Source organism: Panthera onca, chromosome B3 (genome assembly GCF_046562875.1).
Source record: "Panthera onca isolate mPanOnc1 chromosome B3, mPanOnc1 haplotype 2, whole genome shotgun sequence".
NCBI classification, from domain to species: Eukaryota; Metazoa; Chordata; class Mammalia; order Carnivora; family Felidae; genus Panthera; species Panthera onca.
In genome coordinates, this window is record NC_138344.1 from 143,098,002 (window position 1) to 143,118,530 (window position 20,529).

At 45.0% G+C, this 20,529-nt stretch overlaps 1 protein-coding gene across 1 annotated transcript in view; it reads left to right on the plus strand.

Moving 5' to 3' along the window:
• Positions 1-2,369: 2,369 nt before the first annotated feature.
• Positions 2,370-20,529, plus strand: part of DYNC1H1 (dynein cytoplasmic 1 heavy chain 1) — a 77,192-nt gene continuing 59,032 nt past the window's right edge. The window contains exons 1-7 of the mRNA XM_060620767.3: positions 2,370-2,820; positions 11,330-11,417; positions 13,584-13,757; positions 13,995-14,250; positions 14,639-14,825; positions 16,179-16,450; positions 16,542-16,769. Coding sequence (XP_060476750.2) covers positions 2,565-2,820; positions 11,330-11,417; positions 13,584-13,757; positions 13,995-14,250; positions 14,639-14,825; positions 16,179-16,450; positions 16,542-16,769 — 1,461 coding nt within the window. The 5' untranslated portion in view covers positions 2,370-2,564. The remainder of the gene's footprint in view (positions 2,821-11,329; positions 11,418-13,583; positions 13,758-13,994; positions 14,251-14,638; positions 14,826-16,178; positions 16,451-16,541; positions 16,770-20,529) is intronic.

Below are 20,529 nucleotides of genomic sequence, written 5' to 3' on the forward strand. Positions count from 1 at the left end.
GGTCGGGAGAAGGAGAGAGGAGTAGGGATGGTACTGAGCCCCCAGCTGGGACTCGAGGAGCCACCCAGTGCAGTACTTTAAAGAGAGGGATGGGGAATGGACGCGATCTCCTCCGTGTAGACAGTTCATCCCCGATTTCTGATAAAATACAAGTCGCCTAGCAGCCACAGTCATCCCCCATCAACTTGGAACGAATTCTCTTTCCAACAGCTCCCCCGCCCTTCTGTGCCCATTGCCAATTGAAAGCAGCTTCTGCTACAGTAGGACAGGGGGAAACTGAGCCGCCTAACGGAGCAAGCGGTGGGAGAAGCCAGGCTTGGGGGGAGGACCCCCGCCGCCAATCCAAGGGCAGCTTGGAATTTGGTGGGGGCGGTGGGGGTGGGGCAGAGTCCGGTGCCAGCAGGCCAAAAGGGCATGGTTACAAGAAATCTCCTCCCCTTGCAGCCCTGGGGGCGGCCCAGGGGATAAGGAATTTAGAGTGCTTAGCCCCCTGGGTACAGTAAGCACTCAATCAACACTGACCATTCTTATTACGTATTAAACACAGCAAACATCTTTATAAAACAGAAATGCCAGCACTTTGGGTCAATGTATGAATCTTTGTTCAGAGTCTTTCAATTTCCATCCTCTTGGAAATAACAAACACTTTTAATTTTGAACCTATCTGCAAATCCGAAGCCCGCTGCTCCGTTGCCCTGGCTCAGGGCCAGGTTGCAGATATTTGAGTGTCTCGGATGCCCAAGTGGCTGCGTCTCCTGGGGTCTTTTGAATGGTGCTGACTCACCATGCACGCTGCAAGCAGCCTCGCTCCGTCTGCCAGGTCGCTGCTGGATTTCTGGGTCTCAGGTGGTGTGTGGTCAATTCAGAGTTCGCTAACCTGCACCTAATAGATTTCCCTCTTCATTCCTGTTCCTACCCCAAAGGACGTAGGGGTGGGGGTGCGGATGCTCAGCAGAGTGCTTAGCATTGAGCGAGCATTCAGTGTTAGCTGTTGGTGACATTATTATTATTCGTTACCATTATGATCACAAAACAAACTCGTTGCAGTTAGTTGGTTTGTATTTTTCTTGGAAAGTTATCTATATCTGTGTGGGCATATCACACAAGGGTAGACTGATGGAGGGCAGGAGGATGGGGTACTGCTCTGTCCCCTCTTCCATGAGCTCCTTAGAGACAAGAATCATCTGATTAGTTTCCATGTTCCAGCAGCCTCTGGGGCTTGGCATTGGGTAATTGAGCAAGGATAAGCATATTGTATGTTTCCCAGTTTTCCAAAGATGATTTGGGGGAATCAAATCATCCTATCATCATCCTACCAATCAGGATTCAGCTCTGTGACTCTGCACTCGGATATAAAAATAACACCTTTGGCTTCCCTTCCTCCACCCAATTTAAGAAGCAAGTTATGAGTTTGAACTTTCAAAGGCCAATTAATGCTCCTTAAAAGAAACTGTCATCTCTAAACCAAGAGAGTGGGCAGCCTGGACTCTGGCCCTTGTCATCTCTGTGTAAGGGAGGAGATCCAGGTGGATGCGGGTTGGGGGGGAGCTTTAGCCGGCAGGCATCTCAGCCCTGCCTTATGAGGACCCAGATGCTGAGGCCCATGGAATGACAGTGCTGCCCTGCTGCTAGCAGAGCAGCTCTGTTCTACATAGATGCTGTCACATAGGTCATCACAGCATCCTGGGGGGAATTATTTTGTTATTAGCAGCCAGGACCCATACCAGCTTGGCTTTATCCCATCGTTCAGATGTCATCTCCTGGCTTTACCTTACATTGCCTCTGCAGCCAGGGCTCCAGCCGCAACCTGCATTCAGGCTCCTCTGTCTTTGTAGAGGCTAGTTCCTCTGCGGGGAATATCCCCTTCCCAACCGCTCCTTTCCAGCCTAGCAATGCGGCACGCCCCTCGTCTCGTGCCCCTCTGAAAACGTTCTCCCTCTCTCCGTGCAGATCTAACAACACATATGTCATGACAGTATTTTAGCACTTAACACATTGTAGTCATTCATCCGTTCAACGCGAGGACATAAGTTAAATGCTTAGAGCAATGTCGATCACAGTCTAACTGCTCAAAAAAAAAAAAAAGTTAGCTCTCGTCATTAACACCATTTACTCAATATTTATGGAGTGTCTCAGGCTGTTCGGCCACAGCACCGAACAAGAGAGATACAGTCCCTGACCACCCCGTACCGCCCACGAGCCAAGCCAAGTTCCCATCTTCAGGGTCTGCGATGCGGGAAACGCGGGACGCGCCCAGCATGGGGACTACAGATCCCAGAAGGCTGCGCGGCGGCGTCGCCGGGGCCCGCCCGCGCGCATGCGCAACGTCGTGACGCCGGGGCGGCGAGCGGGCGCTAGTGGCTGAGGCGGCGGGTCGCGGGCGGGGCGGACCGGCGGGCGGCGGCCTTTAGGGCGGAGCCGGCGTCCGCTCCCCTCAGTCGGCCGCGGCTAGCGGACGGTCGGGTTCCGGTGCCCGTTTCTCTCGCTCGCCGGCTCGGTGCTCGCTCTCGTGTGGAGCCGCGGCCGCCTGCCCAGCGCTCCCTGCGGGTCCCGAGCGCGGCGCCATGTCAGAGCCGGGCGGCGGCGGCGGCGAGGACGGCTCGGCCGGCCTGGAGGTGTCGGCCGTGCAGAACGTGGCCGACGTGTCGGTGCTGCAGAAGCACCTGCGCAAGCTGGTGCCTCTGCTGCTGGAGGATGGCGGCGAGGCGCCGGCCGCGCTCGAGGCGGCGCTGGAGGAGAAGAGCGCCCTGGAGCAGATGCGCAAGTTCCTGTCCGACCCTCAGGTCCACACTGTCCTGGTGGAGCGATCCACGCTCAAAGGTGCGGGGCCGGGCGTTGGGGCCCGGGGGGGCCAGGGTCGGGGTCCGGGGGGAGGGTCGCGGCCGGGGCGGGAGCGGCCTCGGGGCTGCAGACGCCCCGCGGGATGGGGCCCAGAGGCCGCCCGGCGAGGCCGGCGCCACACCCCCCGCCAGGCGGGAGTGGCGGGGGTGCCCCCTTCCGGGTCGCGGGGAACGACGAGGGTGCTCCCTGTCTAGCCGTCACCCAAAACAATGGGATCGCTTTGTCTGCCCGGGCCTCAAGATGGCCGAGTTGGGTGGAGACAGCGTCTCCCGGGCTGAGCGCGGGCGGAGGCCGCATCCCGGCCTCCAATGTCACATGAGCTTTTCGGTTTCGATTTGTGGCCGCGCCAGGCCGGCCTCGGGAGGGATGTGTCAGGGGCAGACCCGCGGAGCCGTGCGCAGCCTGGGGGTAGGGGTCGGAGCTGGGGGGGGGGGGGGGGCGGGGGTGGGAGCCCTGGCGGGCGGGCGTCACGGCCCTGCCCTGTCGGAGCCAGATGCTGAGGCCCACGCAGTGACAGGGCCGGCCCGGGCCCGGCGCGGAGCATCCCTGTTCAGGGTGGATGCGCGCTCCCAGGGCTGCCTCTCGGTCCGCACAGCGTCCCTGCCGCCTGGGCGTATTGCCCCATTTCACACGCCAGCAAACAGGCTCAGGCGAAGTGACGCGCCCAAAGTCACCAGCCGACTCCCCTGCCTGGACTAGACTCAGCATCTCGGTGGCCAGGACACTGCTGGGTCTCTCTAATCACACCCTTGGGTCACTGTAATACTTAGGTGATCCTTAATGACCCTGTAACATTTGAGTCTAGTTTGCAGGTTTTTTTTAAAGAGAGACTCACTTGGGGACAGGGAGCAAAAGGCTTGCACATTCCAGCAGTCTCCTCAAATAGGGAGGAGCCTCAAAGGCGGCTAGGTTCATCTTGAGAATCGAGCTTGTCTTCAGGGAGAGTTTCTGGACTCACTAGGACCCCTAAGATCTGGCGGCACAGTTTGGGTGTGGCGCCGCCCGTCTGGGAACTCGGGTGTCCGGGTACATTTAACCTTGGTACTGCCGGGCGGCTCTGTGTTGTCCCAAGACCCGCTGTCTGGGTCTGTCAAGAACAGAACTCGCTACCTGTCTCCAGACCTCCCCCCCCCCCCACCCCTGCGCCCACGCTAATGTTTATTTCTGATAGTTTGTTTCTTTCAAAGGCTATTCTGGGTACTCGAGAGAGGCTTCATTGTAGCTTCTGCTTGGGTGGGAGGGTCAGAGTGTGTGAAAGAATATGTTTTAGATTCACATGGAGTGTTCAAAGCAGAGGAGCCATTCCGAGGTATTTTTAGCCTATTAATGTTGTTTAGGGTTTTCTGTTATGTTCAGGGTTATGTTTCCAGCATGGAAACCACTAGTGTTAAAAAAAAAAAAAAAATTCACCCACCTACTCTTGTTCAGGAAGAGTGTGTATTTAGTCATGATAGAAAATTTAAAGTTTACAGATAAAGAAAATATCACCCGGAGTCCTTCGACCCAGATATAACGACTGCCAGCATTTTGGAATCTGCCCTTCTGGTCATTTTTCACTGAATATACATTATTTTATTAAAGTGTGCCTTAATTTGTGTTAAATTACTGTATTTTGAGTAGTTTGACCTTGACCAATTCTTGATCGTATTTTCATTGCACAGTTTATGTGTGAAAATTGGTGATTTCTACGTTGGGTCTCCGTTTCTTTTTATGGAAAAAAAATAGTTTTTGCTTCTAGATTGGCTTTTCTCAAACGTTGGAACCAAACTTTGCTAAAATTATTGGGAAGCCCTATTTCTGTAGTATGCTTTCTTGTGCAGATCATCTGTTTTCTTGATGGCATATTTTCATATTTCAGTCCAAGCATCCAAATCTTGGCTCCATAATGACTTGCAATTTTGAGCGTTGACTAAGGAATGAGGGTGTCTAAAATTGAAATCCTACCTCATTACTGTATGTATAAAAATAAAAAATACTTACAATAATTCAACCTGTCTCTAATTTATTTTTCACTTAAAAAATTTAAAGAAAGAGTATATGGTCCCATCAGTCTTAGCATTCTGACTAAACTAGCATAAGGTATTTAGACATCAGTACAGACCCGGGCACTTGATAAGGAGGGCTGTCTTCCGGGTGATTTTTGAGTTAGCATCAGCCTTTGTACATTTAATCAAATGTGAGCATCCAGTACTTAGTTGCAGTGAAAAAGTAGGTTTGCTTTATAGTGTGGAAAACAGATCTGAATTGTTTAAACTGAGTAAAGACCATCAACAAGAATGAAGTCCTGATGTAGTGAACAGGGGAAATTGCTTTTATTATTCCCTTTTTTTATTCCCCCTTTAATAGAAAGAATTTTCCAAACACTTGTAATTGAATATAGACGCATTTATTTTTATTTCTTTTTTTTTATGGTGTGTGTTTTTTGTTTTTGTTTTTGTTTTTTGTTTTTTTTTTGAGAGAGAGAACACATGCGTGAGTGGAGGAAGGGCAGAGAGATGGGGAGAGAGAGAATCCCAGGCAGGTTGCAAAATGTCAGTGCAGAGCCTGATGCGGGTGGAGCTCCCAAACCCTGAGATCATGACCTGAGCCGAAGTTAGATGCTTACCCGACTGAGCCCCCCAGGCGCTCCAGAAGCATTTTTATATGAAGATATCTATTTTTTAACTACCCCAGCTAGCTATAAACTTTTCTGCTAGAGTACAGTATTCCTTAAAGTGTAGAATAAAGGTTGTGAATTTAGCAGTTTATTTTGCTGCTTTGAAAGGATTGGAGAGTTGGTGGGAAGAGGAATATCAAATTACAGCTCCTGATCCGAAAAACAGAAATCTCTTGTCTGTAATTCCTGGCCTGTAGGAAATTGTTTTCTTCCTAGTGTACTTCGAAAATTAGAGCCAGAAAGGTGCTCATCACTTAATAGGCATTTTATAGATTTAATGATGTTCTGTGGCAGTTTTCACCTGAAGTGCGTTTTTGGTTGGGTGGTAAAGGTAGAAGCAGGTGAGAGACGCTTCAGCCTGCAGCTGGTGGTGCCAGGATTGTCTGCGGGCTCCAGCTTGTTGGTGACCAGGCTCGGATCTGGTGCTGTGGGTTTTGGGTTTCGTTTACACTCAGATGTCTTAGCCTTGGAACTTTAAGACTGAGAACAGTGACTGCCTTTGGTCACTGCTCCTAAGGTTGGGGTTCCAGTTTATCCTAAAAGACGTAATTTAGGGGTTTTACATTTTCGTTAGTGCAGAGATGGCTAAGGACAAGAATGTGAAGGAAAGCTAGAATTCTTGCAGTACTCATCTTCTTAGAGATACGGCAGTGTGGAAGGTTTTCATGGGGAATGTTTTTGCGGATTTTAAAAATTATTTTTCTGTGGACTTAATTTCCCTAAAGGATGAAGAAATGATGACTAAAAAGTATTCATTTCTGGCCTTTGCTTATTCCTCCAAATGGTAAAGTAAAATGGTTAAGAAATTAACAGAAAGGATTTTCTGGGACACCACACTGTCTTGTCCCTCAGCCTGGGTTCCTGCTGTCCTGTGCTGTCACGCTGTAGGTGTGCACCCTTTGTAGGACAAACCAGTCTGCAGCCAAAATAAGTTTGAATGCAGTGTAGCATAGGAAATGACATCATGTGCAGCATGGGGACAAACCATGTCATCACTTCTTCTTAAAAAGTAAAGATGGAGGGAAAGTCTGTTTGCCAGCATCATAGGGTGTTATGTGGGATTTGCCCCTCCCTTCACATTTCAGTTTTCGTTTATTCTTTTTTATTTTATTTTGAAAGAGACAGAGAGCGTGCAGGGGAGGGGCAGAGAGAGGGAGAGAGAGAGAGACTGAGAATCCTGAGCAGGCACCACAGTGTCAGCGCAGAGCCTGATGCAGGACTTGAACCCAGAAGCCACGAGATCATGACCTGAGCCAAAACCAAGACTCAGGACGCCCAATCGACTGAGCCACCCAGGCGCCCCTCCCTTTACATTTCTAACGGTGTTCTGAATGGAAGTCTTCAGGTTCGAGAGAAAACTCAGACTTTCCCACCATGCCCTGAGCCTCACACCAGAGCATGGGGTGGTCGTGGCAAAGAAGTCACAGCCCCTGAGAAGGAGGACGAAGGGGTGATGGATGTTGAGGTGACAGGAAAAAGCATCAGCCGCTGGAAAGGGGGAGCTGAAGCAAACATGTGAGAGAAAAGGGGGAGAACGTGTGATAGTGATCAAATCCAAATAATGTGGTGCTTGTATGTTGTGGATTTTAAGAGGAAAAGAAGATGAAAGATAAGCAGAACCAGGAACATGTAACAAGTAGCCTGGTAGTTTGAGCCAAGGAAAACAGCCACTGCCTCTGCTGGATGGGACGAGGCTTGCCCTGTGGCTGGGGGAAGGTGGGAGGGCAGGGAGAATTGAGGGAGTGACCATGGACCCATGGAGTGGGGCAGCCTCTCCTGTCCCTCTACCAGTTTGCTGTGCTCCTTTTCCTTTGTGAAACATACCCGGTCCCCCTAGGAGAGGAAGGGTGAGTCTTAAGATAATCGAGTGCACGTTTTTTTATATTCGTTAAATGAGACATAATGCTCACCTAATCACAGTGTAATGATACAAATCACTCTTGGTTTGAACTACATTAAACCAGTCTTTCAGTAGAAATATACACAGATTAGTGCTAATTGATGTTTTAAACATCTCTGCAACTCAGAAGTTAACCCGAGACACGTGCGCAGGTCACTAAATATGTACTAATACAGCTTGTAGCAAAGGAACCCATGTAGCAAAGCTCAGCACTTCTGTATTGGTACTTTGATTCTTGGAACGTATTAGCAGGCAGTACAGTGTTGGGCCATCGTGTATTAACCAGTAACTTCTCCGGCATTAGGAAACTGATTCAAACTTTACTGAAAGCAGTATTGCCTGCTAAAATATGCAGATTATGTTTGTATGTAAGCTTCTAAATATAGCAGGATTAATAGCTTCTTTGTTGTTAAGAATTAACTATCCATGATCTTTCTCTCCTCGTCTGAACAATTTTAAAAAATGTTTCTGCAGAAGTAGAGTGTCAAACTATTATTATTTGGAAGATGTAATAATTTACAGGGAGGCAAAAAGGTTAATTATTTGTTGGCAGTTTATTAAACAATGATATAAGTTCTTTCTACTAAGAATCGGGCATTTGATCTCTATGGAGAATAAGCATTAAAAAACGAATCCAAAATGTCTTCTATGATTTCCATAAATTATTATCATCAAGAGAAGTTAGGGTTTCAACAAAGCAGTAGAGGGTGCCTATCGGATACCCTTGTGTGAGGACGGGGTCTTTGGGCGTGCCTTCCTGAGCTCAGGCGGGGTTCTGTCGCATTGCGGTAGCCCTGGTGTGGGGCTGGGAGCTGGGCGTTCCCAGCAGTGTCGTGGAGGAGCTGGGCCGTGACTCATCGCCTGGCGAGGTGCCCGCTTCCTTTAACCCTGTCTGCGTTAGGAAGTACAGGCAGTGTGGCCAGATGCTGCATCCAGTTGACACGTTCTCTGTGTGATTTTATTTTGTATAGATGTGAATCTTGTATCGGAGAAAGAAATTATTCAAAGTTGCGTGTCTAGTTATGTCAGTAATTTCCTTTGATTTTTGAATGTTACTTTTATTTCCTAGATATTGTTGGAATGCTATTTTGATGATATATATTTTATATAAATCCTAGAACAGCGTTCAGAAAATTGAGAGAGGAAATATTTCATAATCCTACCACCCTGACAATTATTTTAGAGAGTATTTACTTATGCTCTGTTTCATGGGTTGGATTTTAGAGATGGCAATCATATGTGTGGTTGGTTTCAGGCAGTATGATCTGTCCTATCTTGTGGTATATCCACATTTTGGGAGTTAAACCAGATTGATTTGTTTAGTTTCTTTTTTTTTCCCCCCTAAGTTAGTCAGGTTTAAAAAACAGCTAGGAATTACCTGGCGTACAAGACTGTTTTGCCACCTCCTCTCCCTTCCTAAAATTATACTAAAAGTAATGTTTTGGAAGTTATTGTCTTCTTGACAGATATGCTAATATTTTTTATTTTCTAATATAAACTTTGTATTTGTTTCACCTTAAAGCTAATGAGGTAAACAGTTTTTGCTCAGACCCTGTAGACCCAGATTTTCAGTTTTTGGTGCTTAAAGAGCCTGTGTAGACCTCCTAATACCCCACCCTCCCCCTTCTGCTGTCCGTTGCATTTATTTTTTATTGTTCTACATTTCAGTTCCAGTGTAGTTAACGTACAGTGTTATCAGGTGTACGATACAGTGATTCAGCAATTCTGTGCATTATTCTGTGTTTATAATAAGTGTACTCTTAATCCCCTTCACATATTTCCACCCCCTCCTCTGCTCATTTTACATGTTGAATTTGAAACCCAGAGGAAAAGGGGCGCCTGGGTCGCTCGGTCGGTTAAGCATCCGACTTCAGCTCAGGTCATGATCTCACAGTTTGTGAGTTCGAACCCCGCTTTGGGCTCTGTGCTGACAGCTCAGAGCCTGGAGCCTGCTTCGGAATCTGTGACTCCCCCTCTCTGTCTGTCCCCTCCCCAGCTCATGCTCATGCTCTGTCTCTCAGAAAACAAATAAACGTTAAAAACATTTTTTTTAATAAAAAAAAGAAACCCGGAGGAAGAAACATGACTTTTCTAAGATCACTTAGCTAACTCTGCTGCCTGTACTATTACATCATGACTTCCAAGTAAAGGTGAACTGCATACATCACGTTAATCCTTAGGCAGTCACTTTGCTAACGCCGCTACTCCAGCCGCTACTCCACACGTTCCCTGTCGTTGGCATTTGCTTAGGCAGTTCCGTGTTGCTGCAAAGATAATTCACCTGGAGCATTTAGGCAACTAGTGCATTAGTATTAGATCTAGAGGTTTGGATTATTTCTAATTCTTACAAGTTTTAGGTTTTCTTTTTTTTTTTTTTAAGTTTATTTATTTTGAGACCGAGAGAAGGGGAGGAGCAGAGAGAAAGGGAGAGACAGAATCGCAAGCAGGCTCCGCACTGGGGCTCGAACTCACCAACCTTGAGATCATGGCCTGAGCAGAGACCAAGAGTCAGACACTTAACTGACTGAGCCACCCAGGCACCCCACAAATTTTAGTTTCTCAATTGTGGTTTTTAAATTATTTAGACATTTTGTTTACGTGCATCTTGAGCTATCTTAACTATTCCATTAAGCTTGAATTCCAGTAAGTTTGTTTGTTTGTTTATGTTTATTTTTGAGAGGGAGTGCTCTAACAAGGGAGGGGCATAGAGAGGAGGGTTACAGAGGATCTGAAGTGGGCTTTGCACTGACAGCAGTGAGCCCAGGTGATGTGGGGCTTGAACTCATGAACCATGAGATCATGACCTGAGCCAAAGTTGGACATTCAACCGACTGAGCCACCCAGGCAGCCCTCCCCCCCCCCCCCCAATCCAGTACGCCTTTCAAAATGGCCTCGCTGCATAATGAGCCTCCTGGGTGGCTCAGTTGGTTGAGCATCAACTCTTGATTTCGGCTCAGGCCATGATCTCATGGTTGGTGGGACTGAGCCCCTCGTGGGGCTGTATGCTGACAGCACGGAGCCTGCTTGGAACTTTCTCTCTCTCTCCCTCTCTCTGCTCCTCCCTTGCTCTCTATCAAAAATAAATAAATACATACATCAAAAAATAAAAATAAGATGACTGCTGTGCTTAGTGTTTGCAGAGCCGAGTCTAGCATGGCCCCTGCCCACAAGAGCTCACAGTAGGGGAGTAAGATGCATCCATACATCAGCCCCGGAGCAGGCTATGAAAAGTGGTATCTGAGCAGAGGGGAGGCTGGGTGAATGCCTCTCGGTGACCCTGGGGATGTTCCTTCATAATGGTTTTCTTGACGGGTGTTTGCCCTGGGTGGGGCTTGATGAGGGACTGGGCAGGCCGTGGACTGGGGAGGACCCCTGGTTTGGAATCACAAACTTCGGAGTTCTCCGGACAGGTGTCTGAGGGCAATTTACTTAAATTTCTTACTTGGAAAGCATGGGTAATAATAGTCATGCCAACCCTTACGGGGTTGTCATGAGGGTTAGATGTGTGACATACCTAAACTATTTGGTAAAACGCCTGTCATGTAGTGAGTGTTGGGTTATGAATGGAGTGCACAGAGTGGAGAGCTCCTTCTGTGTTGGGAGGGCGAGGGTGAGACTGCTGGGAGGGGTGGTGAGCTATCTTACCAGGGCCAGACCCTGCTCTGGTACCTCCAACACCCCAGGTGCGCCAGTGCCTGCTGGACTCACAGAAAAAGGAGTAGAGGTACGGGGAGTTCACTACCTTGCCCAGGATTGCACAGCAAAGTGCCTGGGTCAGGATTCGGAAAAAAAATGGGGAGGAAGGAAAAAGTCATGTGGGTGTTTCAATGTCAGGTTGCCGTAGGGTGAGGCTAATCATTCTCTAAGCTTTTGATAAATCAAAAATTGGTAATGGTGACTTGAATTGATACAATATTTATTGTGATTTGTAGAGGATGTTGGTGATGAAGGCGAAGAAGAAAAAGAATTCATTTCCTATAATATCAACATAGACATTCATTATGGAGTTAAGTCCAATAGGTGAGTAAAGTGAATACACTGTTGCTTGTATTATAAGCTTGTGAGACGTGAATATAGATCTTAACTGACTTAGACGAAGACATTAAGAAAACACTCAAGATTTCTGCTCTTTAAATCAGTATCTTTGAGTTCACGTATTGAAATTCAGAGGACTTCCAAGTCAGTATAAACTCTAAAATATTTTTATTTTAATTGCGTGTCATGGCATCCATTTTAGTATTGAGCCATAAATGTATTTAATGTATAAAATAACAATTCTGAGATTATATCTGCATTTTCATTATTATAAATAACTAGTAAAAACCTAGTAAAGATTCTTAGGTGGAGGTCTGATTTTTCTTAGTATAAAGAAAGAAAGCATTACCGGTTGAGATGCAGTGTGTCATTAAAATCTTAATGCATGTGACCAGATCTTTCCATCTTCTAGAAGAGCGGTGCCAATTTGCACTCCAGTAGACATATCCAAATTTAAATATGTAAATGCTTAATTTATACTGTATTTGCTTTTTAAACCTTTTTATTTTTAATAATTTCAAGCTTACAAGAGTTGCATGAATTATATATAGTTGATATCAGATATCAGTTGTTAACATCGCCCCGTTTGCACTATTGTTTTCTTTCCTGAACCATTTGAGAGTTAGTTATAGACCACCTGCTCCTTTATTCCTAAATACTTCAGTGTATGTCTTAAGAGCAAGGATATTCCTATCCATAGCCTCCATACAAGTTTTAAATTCATGAAGTACAGGTACAATAGTATTTTTGATGTACTGTGTATATTCAAATTGTCTCAATAATGTCCCTTCTAGTAACTTCCTTGATCCAGAATCTAACTCTGTGTCTTTCGTGACATTGACATTTTTGATAAGCACAGACTAGTGGTGATTAGATTTCGGTTTGTACCTTGTTGGCAGGGATGCTATTAAGACGTCTTCCTTTTTGAAAATACTTTTCTTTTTGTTTTTTTTAACGTTTTATTTATTTTTGAGACAGGGAGAGACAGAGCACGAACAGGGGAGGGTCAGAGAGAGGGAGACACAGAATCTGAAACAGACTCCAGGCTCTGAGTTATCAGCACAGAGCCCAACGCGGGGCTCGAACTCACGGACCGCGAGATCATGAGCTGAGCCGAAGTCGGCCGCTTAACTGACTGAGCCACCCAGGCGCCCCAAGACGTCTTCCTTTTCAGTGTGTCACCGCAGGAAACTTCAGTGACTTTTTAGAATAATATAAAGTGTTATGTATAAAGTACTGGCCTGGGAACAGAAAACTCAAATGCTATTTTTTTGAACTATTAATGTAACTACCTTTGAGCACCTGTTATGTGTAAGATATGGCCGTGGGTATACAGAGAAAACTTGGTTCCCAAGAAGCTTGTGGTCTTTTGGGAGGAAGATTGGCTTGGCAGACACACAACTGAGTGTACTGCTTGGCGAAATCTTAGAAGTGCAGAATACCATGAAACAAGGAGATTGGAGAGAGTGATTCTGGTTAGGGGAGACCCCAGAGTGTTATAATGCTGGAATTGGGTTTTGAGGGTTCCTTGGAATTTCAGCAGCTGAACGTAGATTTCTTAAGCAAAGCCACAGAGGTGCATAATGTTTAGAGAATGGGACATCTGTTCTCGGTTGTGTCTTGGGTGAGGAAGAGGGTACATAACGAGATAGAACTGGAAGAGTTGGTTTAGGCCAGGTTGTGCACGGCCCAGAATGCCCTCTTGTCACTTTAACCTGTGGGTGGCTTTCGTTTATTCAAGCCGACATGTGACTTAGTGCCATAAACGAATGGTACAAGTTAGCATAAGATCAGAGTTAATTATGTCGTGGCTTGTAACTTGCAGTTGCTACGGAGGTTCGTTTGCGTGAGGCCAAGATTATGAACTCAACCCTTACATATGGGACAGATTGACTTTGCCTGGTTTCATGGTCACATGCCAAAACCTTAATCTTGATTCGATCGATTGTTCTCACATAAGCGAGTAAAGAAAGATAAGCAATGTATTTCAGTGTCAGAAAAGCGACAATCTGATCTATTCTTACTGTGATTTTTAAATTACAACATTCAAATGAATTTTTAATTTGTGTGCGATACAGAAAGGGCGACAGTTACCAAAACTATTTAGGAGTGAGGCTCTTTGTTCTAATTTCTTCTTTGGCTTTCTTTTAGCTTGGCATTCATTAAACGCACTCCAGTAATTGATGCAGACAAACCAGTGTCTTCTCAGCTTCGGGTCCTCACACTCAGCGAAGACTCACCGTATGAAACCTTGCATTCTTTCATTAGCAATGCGGTGGCTCCTTTCTTTAAGTCCTATATCAGAGAGTCTGGCAAGGCAGACAGGTAAAAACCATTTTTCCTTTGTTGGTTTGAATGTCCTATTTCCCTGAGTGTTCTCAGGAGACCACGCGAGATAATGTAAAATTCGGGACTTGGGAAGGCAAGGCTAATATTCCAAAAGGACATAAATCTCTTGCTTTAATAAGATGCATGTTATTAATGTTTGACAGACTTAAAATAATAGGGTCTCTTTGGAGACCAACAGCACACTAAGTTTGGAGTCTTTGTTAACTTTTTTAGGGATGGTGATAAAATGGCTCCCTCCGTTGAAAAAAAGATTGCAGAACTTGAAATGGGACTCCTTCACTTGCAGCAGAATATTGAAATTCCAGAGATCAGCCTGCCAATTCATCCCATTATTACAAATGTTGCAAAACAGTGTTACGAACGTGGAGAAAAGCCAAAAGTTACCGACTTTGGAGATAAGGTCGAAGACCCAACTTTTCTCAATCAATTACAATCAGGAGTTAACCGCTGGATCCGAGAAATTCAGAAAGTAAGAGCACGGTGTTGAATGAATTATGTAAAGTACTTCACTCTTTTTTAATGTCTCTCAGAAACTGGCCTGCATTTTTGTCATTGAGGTAAAGTCTCTGATGATGTTAGCGGTGCTCCCCTTTGTCCTGGGAATGCCCAACCGAGGGCTAACGTTGGCCCAGGTAGAATGGTTAGGGTACAGTGTGGTTATTTAAATGTTCGCCCTGAGAGAGCATTGATTTCAGCTGTCTTATACCTTTGCTTTCAAGTTAAGCCACTTACAATTGACGGAAGAAAATCTACTTGAAATACAAAAATTCAGTTGTAATGCGGGAGTTTAATTAATGATATTTTTCTACTTTTATTTAAAAATAGTGAATACTCTTGAACGTTATTTATCTTTAAAGGTGACCAAACTTGATAGAGACCCTGCCTCAGGAACAGCCTTGCAGGAAATCAGTTTTTGGTTGAACTTGGAACGTGCACTGTACCGCATACAGGAGAAACGAGAGAGCCCAGAAGTCCTACTTACTCTGGATATCTTGAAACACGGCAAGCGTTTCCATGCCACTGTCAGTTTTGACACTGACACAGGTAAACGCTGGAACTAATGATGTGATCAGTAAGAGATTGATCTGGCTTTTGTGAGACCATACTGATAATTCCAGTGAAAATCAATGAATGGACCATCTTCCCTGTTCCCTCTCTTGTATCTCGTCTCCTTTTCCCCCAGTTCTAGGTAATGACAGTAATTTTCCCACATACCTTCCTACCCCTTCAGGAGTCGTGAGAACATGTGCCAATTTCTAGACCTGAGTGTAGAGAGCCTTGGGAGTTTCCCTCCTGCTTCTCAGTTACTTGGTTTCTTGAGTGAGCAGTACTTTTTTAGCATAAAGTCAAGTGTGCTTTTGACAATCCGGGCCGGGGGACGGTTGACATTAAGCGGAAGTTGTTTGGCCACAGGGCTGTGGAAGGAGAGCTGGTTGGTGCTTTCTCTTCCTCTTTTACCTGCCCCTTATCCCTGTTCAGCCTTTCGCCCTGTTCTGAAAAGTGGCCAAGACAAATTTAGTTTTCTGAATGGACAGCAGTGTGAGTGACGTTGTCTTGGCACACTCTGGGCACTCAACTGTTTGCATGACCGGGCATGTTTGGGCATTTCTCTCCAGCTCTACCCACCAGGGAACGTTAGAGCAAGGAGCCAGGGCTGCGGTCTTTGTCGTGTTCTTTTCCTTCCCCTCCAAAAAAAGGCGTGCTGCCCACATTTGAAATGTTAGAGGAGGTTCTAGGTAGAAACCTTCTAGTTGCTTTGGTCACACTGCACATGTTACCTGAGCATTCAGTAATGCTGAAGGTTATGCCTTGAAATTTAGATATACCTCTGAAACTTTTACTTCTTCCCTTTTTTTTTTTTTTTTTAAATCTTAATGTTAGAGGAGTCAGAAAGTAGACTAGGACCCAGGTGTTTCTGTGATTCTGTGTCCGTAACACACTCCCTTCACTTGAGCTGTGGGTGTAACATTTTCGTTTTAGTGTTCCCAAGGATGATAACACTGTAGTTCTTCTAACCTTAATGTTATTCATAGAACATTTCGATGGTATAGAAAGCAAGAAAAGAAATCACCCACGGCCTTTAACGTATGCATGAGTTGAGTGATGTTCTTAAAAAAGCAACAGTGAGACCGTCCGTTCATTAACAGAGGATCATCCTGTTAATAACATGTTCCTTTTTTTCAAATATAAATGGTTTCGGTGTCACTGAATCTTCAGCAACATGAAAGTGTTCCGTCGTGAGGCTGTATTTCAGTTTCCTTACCCAGTATTAAGCTGTAAGCAGTAGCCTCTTCGTTGTATCACTTTCTTTAAATTAAGATGTGGTTGACATAGAACATTACGTTATACCTGTGTTACCTTACATGCAAACCATTGACTGTTTCTTGGTCAATCCAGGTCTAAAGCAGGCTTTGGAGACTGTGAATGACTATAACCCCCTGATGAAGGATTTTCCTCTGAACGACTTACTGTCTGCCACTGAGCTGGACAAAATAAGGCAGGCTCTCGTTGCCATTTTCACCCATCTGAGAAAGATCCGAAACACAAAATACCCCATTCAGAGGGCACTGCGTTTGGTGGAAGCAATTTCAAGAGACTTGAGTTCTCAGTTACTCAAAGTATTGGGCACCAGAAAATTGATGCATGTTGCTTATGAGGAATTTGAAAAAGTAAGTTTTAATATATCAGAAAACCAGCCTCAGGCACCGAGATGAAAACACGGCTGTAATAATAAGCCTCCTTTCTAAAATTATATCCTAGGTTATGGTCGCATGCTTTGAAGTCTTTCAGACTTGGGATGATGAATACGAGAAGCTTCAGGTGTTACTGAGAGACATCGTCAAAAGGAAAAGGGAAGAAAATCTAAAGATGGTGTGGCGAATCAACCCTGCCCACAGGAAGCTTCAGGCTCGCCTTGACCAGATGAGGAAATTTCGACGCCAGCACGAACAGCTGAGAGCTGTCATTGTCAGGGTCCTGAGGCCACAGGTATGCGTCGCATTTTAAAACTGCATCCATGGGTGGTTTTTAGAACCCCTTCTTTCTTTTTCTTAGAACGCTAATGAACTACTGCTCCCTCTGATTCGCACCAGGTGCCTGCGTAGTTCCCTCTGCATCCTGTCCCTGTCCTGTCGGTGACGTAGGGATTCTGTACCTTCAGTCTTACTACTCCTCCCGTTCTTCCCTCCCTGCAAAATGCGTGAATTCCGGAGCCAGACTTCCTGGGTTTTAAATCCTAATTCCACCGTTTAACGAGCTGTATGACTTGGACATGTTTTTTAAGCCTTTTCCCAGATTCCTCATTTGCAAAATGTAGATAATGATTGCATATGCCTGAGATTTACTTACCTATTTATTTTAATTTTTTACAATTTATTTTTTAAGTACTCTCTACACCCAGCGTGGGGTTCAAACATTTACAACCCTGAGATCAAGAGTTGCACGCTCTTCTGACTGAGCCAGCTGGGCCTTCCTATACCTGAGATTTATTAAAAGAATTAAATGACTCCTTTTCTTTGGACGTGCTTTTTTTTTCTTCTCAATTCACCTTTCTTTTTTCTTCAACAATTTCTTTCCTTTAAAAAATCCAGTCCAGATGGGGTGCCTGGGTGGCTCAGTCGGTAAAGCGTCTGACTTCCACTCCGGTCATGATTTCACGGTTCGTGAGTTCGAGCCCCGTGTCGGGCTCTGTGCTGACAGCCCGGAGCCTGGAACCTGCTTCGGATCCTGTGTCTCCCTCTCTCTCTCTGCCCCTCCCCTGCTCATGCTCTGTCTCTCTCTCTCAAAAATAAACATTAAAAACCAGTTTAAAAAAATCCAGTGCAGAAAGAGAGTGTGGACTGATCCACACTTGACACTTGAACACCATGGGGGTTAAGGGTGCCAACTCCCTGTGTATTCTCGAAAATCTACGTGTAGCTTTTGTCTTCCTAAAAAGTTAACTGTTGGGGCGCCTGGCTGGCTCAGTCAACGGAGCATAGAACTCTTGATCTCGGGGTTGTTAATGCGAGCCCCACAGTGGGTGCAGAGATTACTTAAAACTAAAGTCTTCAAAAACAACAACAAGAACAAAAAACTACTGATAGCTTACTGTTGATCAGAAGCCTTACTGATAACAAAAAGGGCTGATTAACATATTTTGTATATCATATATGTTATATACTGTTTTCTTACAGTAAAGTAAGCTAGAGGAAAAAAATGTTATTAAGAAAGCCATTAACAGAAAGAAAATATACTGTGCTGGATTGAAAAAAACCGTGTGGGGGCACCTGGGTGGCTCAGTTGCTTGAGCTTCCAACTGTGGCTCAGGTCATGATCTCATGGTTTGTAAGTTTAAGCCCCACATTGGGCTCTGTGCCGATAGCTCAGAGCCTGGAGCCTGCTTCACATTCTGTGTGTGTGTGTCTCTCTCTCTCTCTCTCTCTCTCTCTCTCTCTCTTTCTCTGTACCTACCCCACTCATACTCTGTCTCTGTCTCTCTCTCTCTCTCAAAAATATTAAAAAAGTTATTTAAAAAAAAAAACCACGTGTAAATGAACCCGCAGTTCAAACCTGTGTTTTCAAGGGCCAACTATATGCAGACGGGATTGAGAAGTTAGCCAATACATGTCAAAGCCAATATATAGCCAATGTTATAGACTCTAGGTGGGCGCATCTGGGTGTTCAGTCTGTCATTCTTTCAGCCCTCTTGCAGTTGAAAACTTTTTGTAGTGAAACGGTGGGGAATCCAGTCTAGAAACCATGGCATCCAGGAAGCTTTATTCACTGCATTAGGAGTGCCTGCTATTTGGGGTACATTGTGGTTTGTTTTGTTTTGTTTTGTTTTTTAATGAACATCTTTTTTTTAACGGTTTTTAATTTATTTTTGAGAGTGGGGGAGGGGCAGAAAGGGGGACAGAGGATCCGAAGCGGGCTCTGCGCTGACCGCAGAGAGCCCAACGCAGGGCTTGAACTCACGAACCACAAGATCATGACCTGAGCCAAAAACGGACGCTCAACCGACCGAGCTACACAGATACCCCTGGGTACATTGTTAATAATGAATCCTCGGCATCTTTTTGCTTAGTGCTCACTTACTGATGTGTGTGTGCGGGTTTTAAGTGTTAGCCCCTTATTTTACATGTGAGAGATTTGGTTCTAGTACTGATTCCTTCCAGCCTCGGTCTGTTGTTGTTGTTTCTAAATTCGAGTTAGTTAACATAGAGTGTAATAACCATTTCAGGAATAGAATTTAGTGATCCATAACTTACATATAACACCCAGGGCTCATCCTAACAGGTGCCCTCCTTAATACCCATCGCCCATTTAGCCCATCCCCCCACCCACCTCCCCTCCAGCAACCCTCAGTTTGCTCTCTGTATTTAAGGGTCTCTTATGGTTTGCCTCCCTCTCTGTTTTTGTCTTATTTTTCCTTTCCTTCCCCTGTGTTCATCTGTTTTTGTTTCTGAAACTCCACATATGAGTGAAATCATATGATATTTAACTTTCCTCTGACTTATTTTGCTTAGGATAATACACGGTAGCTCCATCCACATTGCATATGGAGACAATTCATTATTTCTTATGTCTGAGTAGTACTGTTACTACTCAGTATATATATATATACATATATATATATATACACACACACACACCACATTCTTATTTATCAGTCGATGGACATTGGGCTCTTTCCATAATTTGGTTATTGTTGATAGTGCTGCTCTAAACATTGGGGTGCATGTGCCCCCTCAAATTAACATTTTTGTATCCTTTGCATAAATACCTAGTAGTGGAGTTGCTGGGTCATAAGGTAGTTCTATTTTTAGTTTTTGAGGGACCTCCTCACTGGTTTCCAGAGCGGCTGCACCAGTTTGCGTTCCCACCAGCAGCGCAAAAGTGTTCCCCTTTCTCTGCATCCTCGCCAACGTCTGTTGTTGCCTGAGTTGTTAATGTTAGCCGTTCTGACAGGGGTGAGGTGGTATCTCAGTGTGATTTTGATTTGTATTTCCCTGATGATGAGTAATGTTGAGCATCTTTTCATGTGTCTGTTAACCATCTGGATGTCTTTGGAAAAGTGTCTATTCATGTCTTTTGCCCATTTCTTCATTGGATTGTTTATTTTTTGGGTGTTGAGTTTGATAAGTTCTTTACAGATTTTGGATACTAATCCTTTACCTCATATGTCATTTGCAGATATCTTCTCCCAATTTGTCAGTTGCCTTTAGTTTTGTTGCTTACTTTGCTGTGCAGAAGCTTCTTATGTTGATGAGGTCCTAGTAGTTCATTTTTGCCTTTGTTTCCCTTGCCTCCAGAGACATGTCTAGTAAGAAGTTGCTGCAGCTGAGGTCAAAACAGGCAGTTGTTGCCTGTTTCCTTCTCTAGGATTGTGATGGCTTCTTGTCTTACATTTAGGTCTTTCATCCATTTTGAGTTTATTTTCATGTATGGTATAAGAAAGTGGTCCAGGTTCATTCTTCTGCTTGTCACTGTCCAATTTTCCCAACACCATTTGCTGAGAGACTGTCTTTTTTCCATTGGGTATTCTTTCCTGCTTTGTCAAAGATTGGCCATATGTTTGTGGGTCCATTTCTGGGTTCTCTATTCTGTTCCATTGATCTGAGTGTCTGTTTTTGTGCCAGTACCATACTCTCTTGATGATTACAGCTTTATAATACAGCCTAAGGTATGGAACTGTGATGCCTCCAGCTTTGGTTTTCTTTTTCAGGATTGCTTTGGCTGTTCAAGGTCTTTCCTAATTCCATACGAA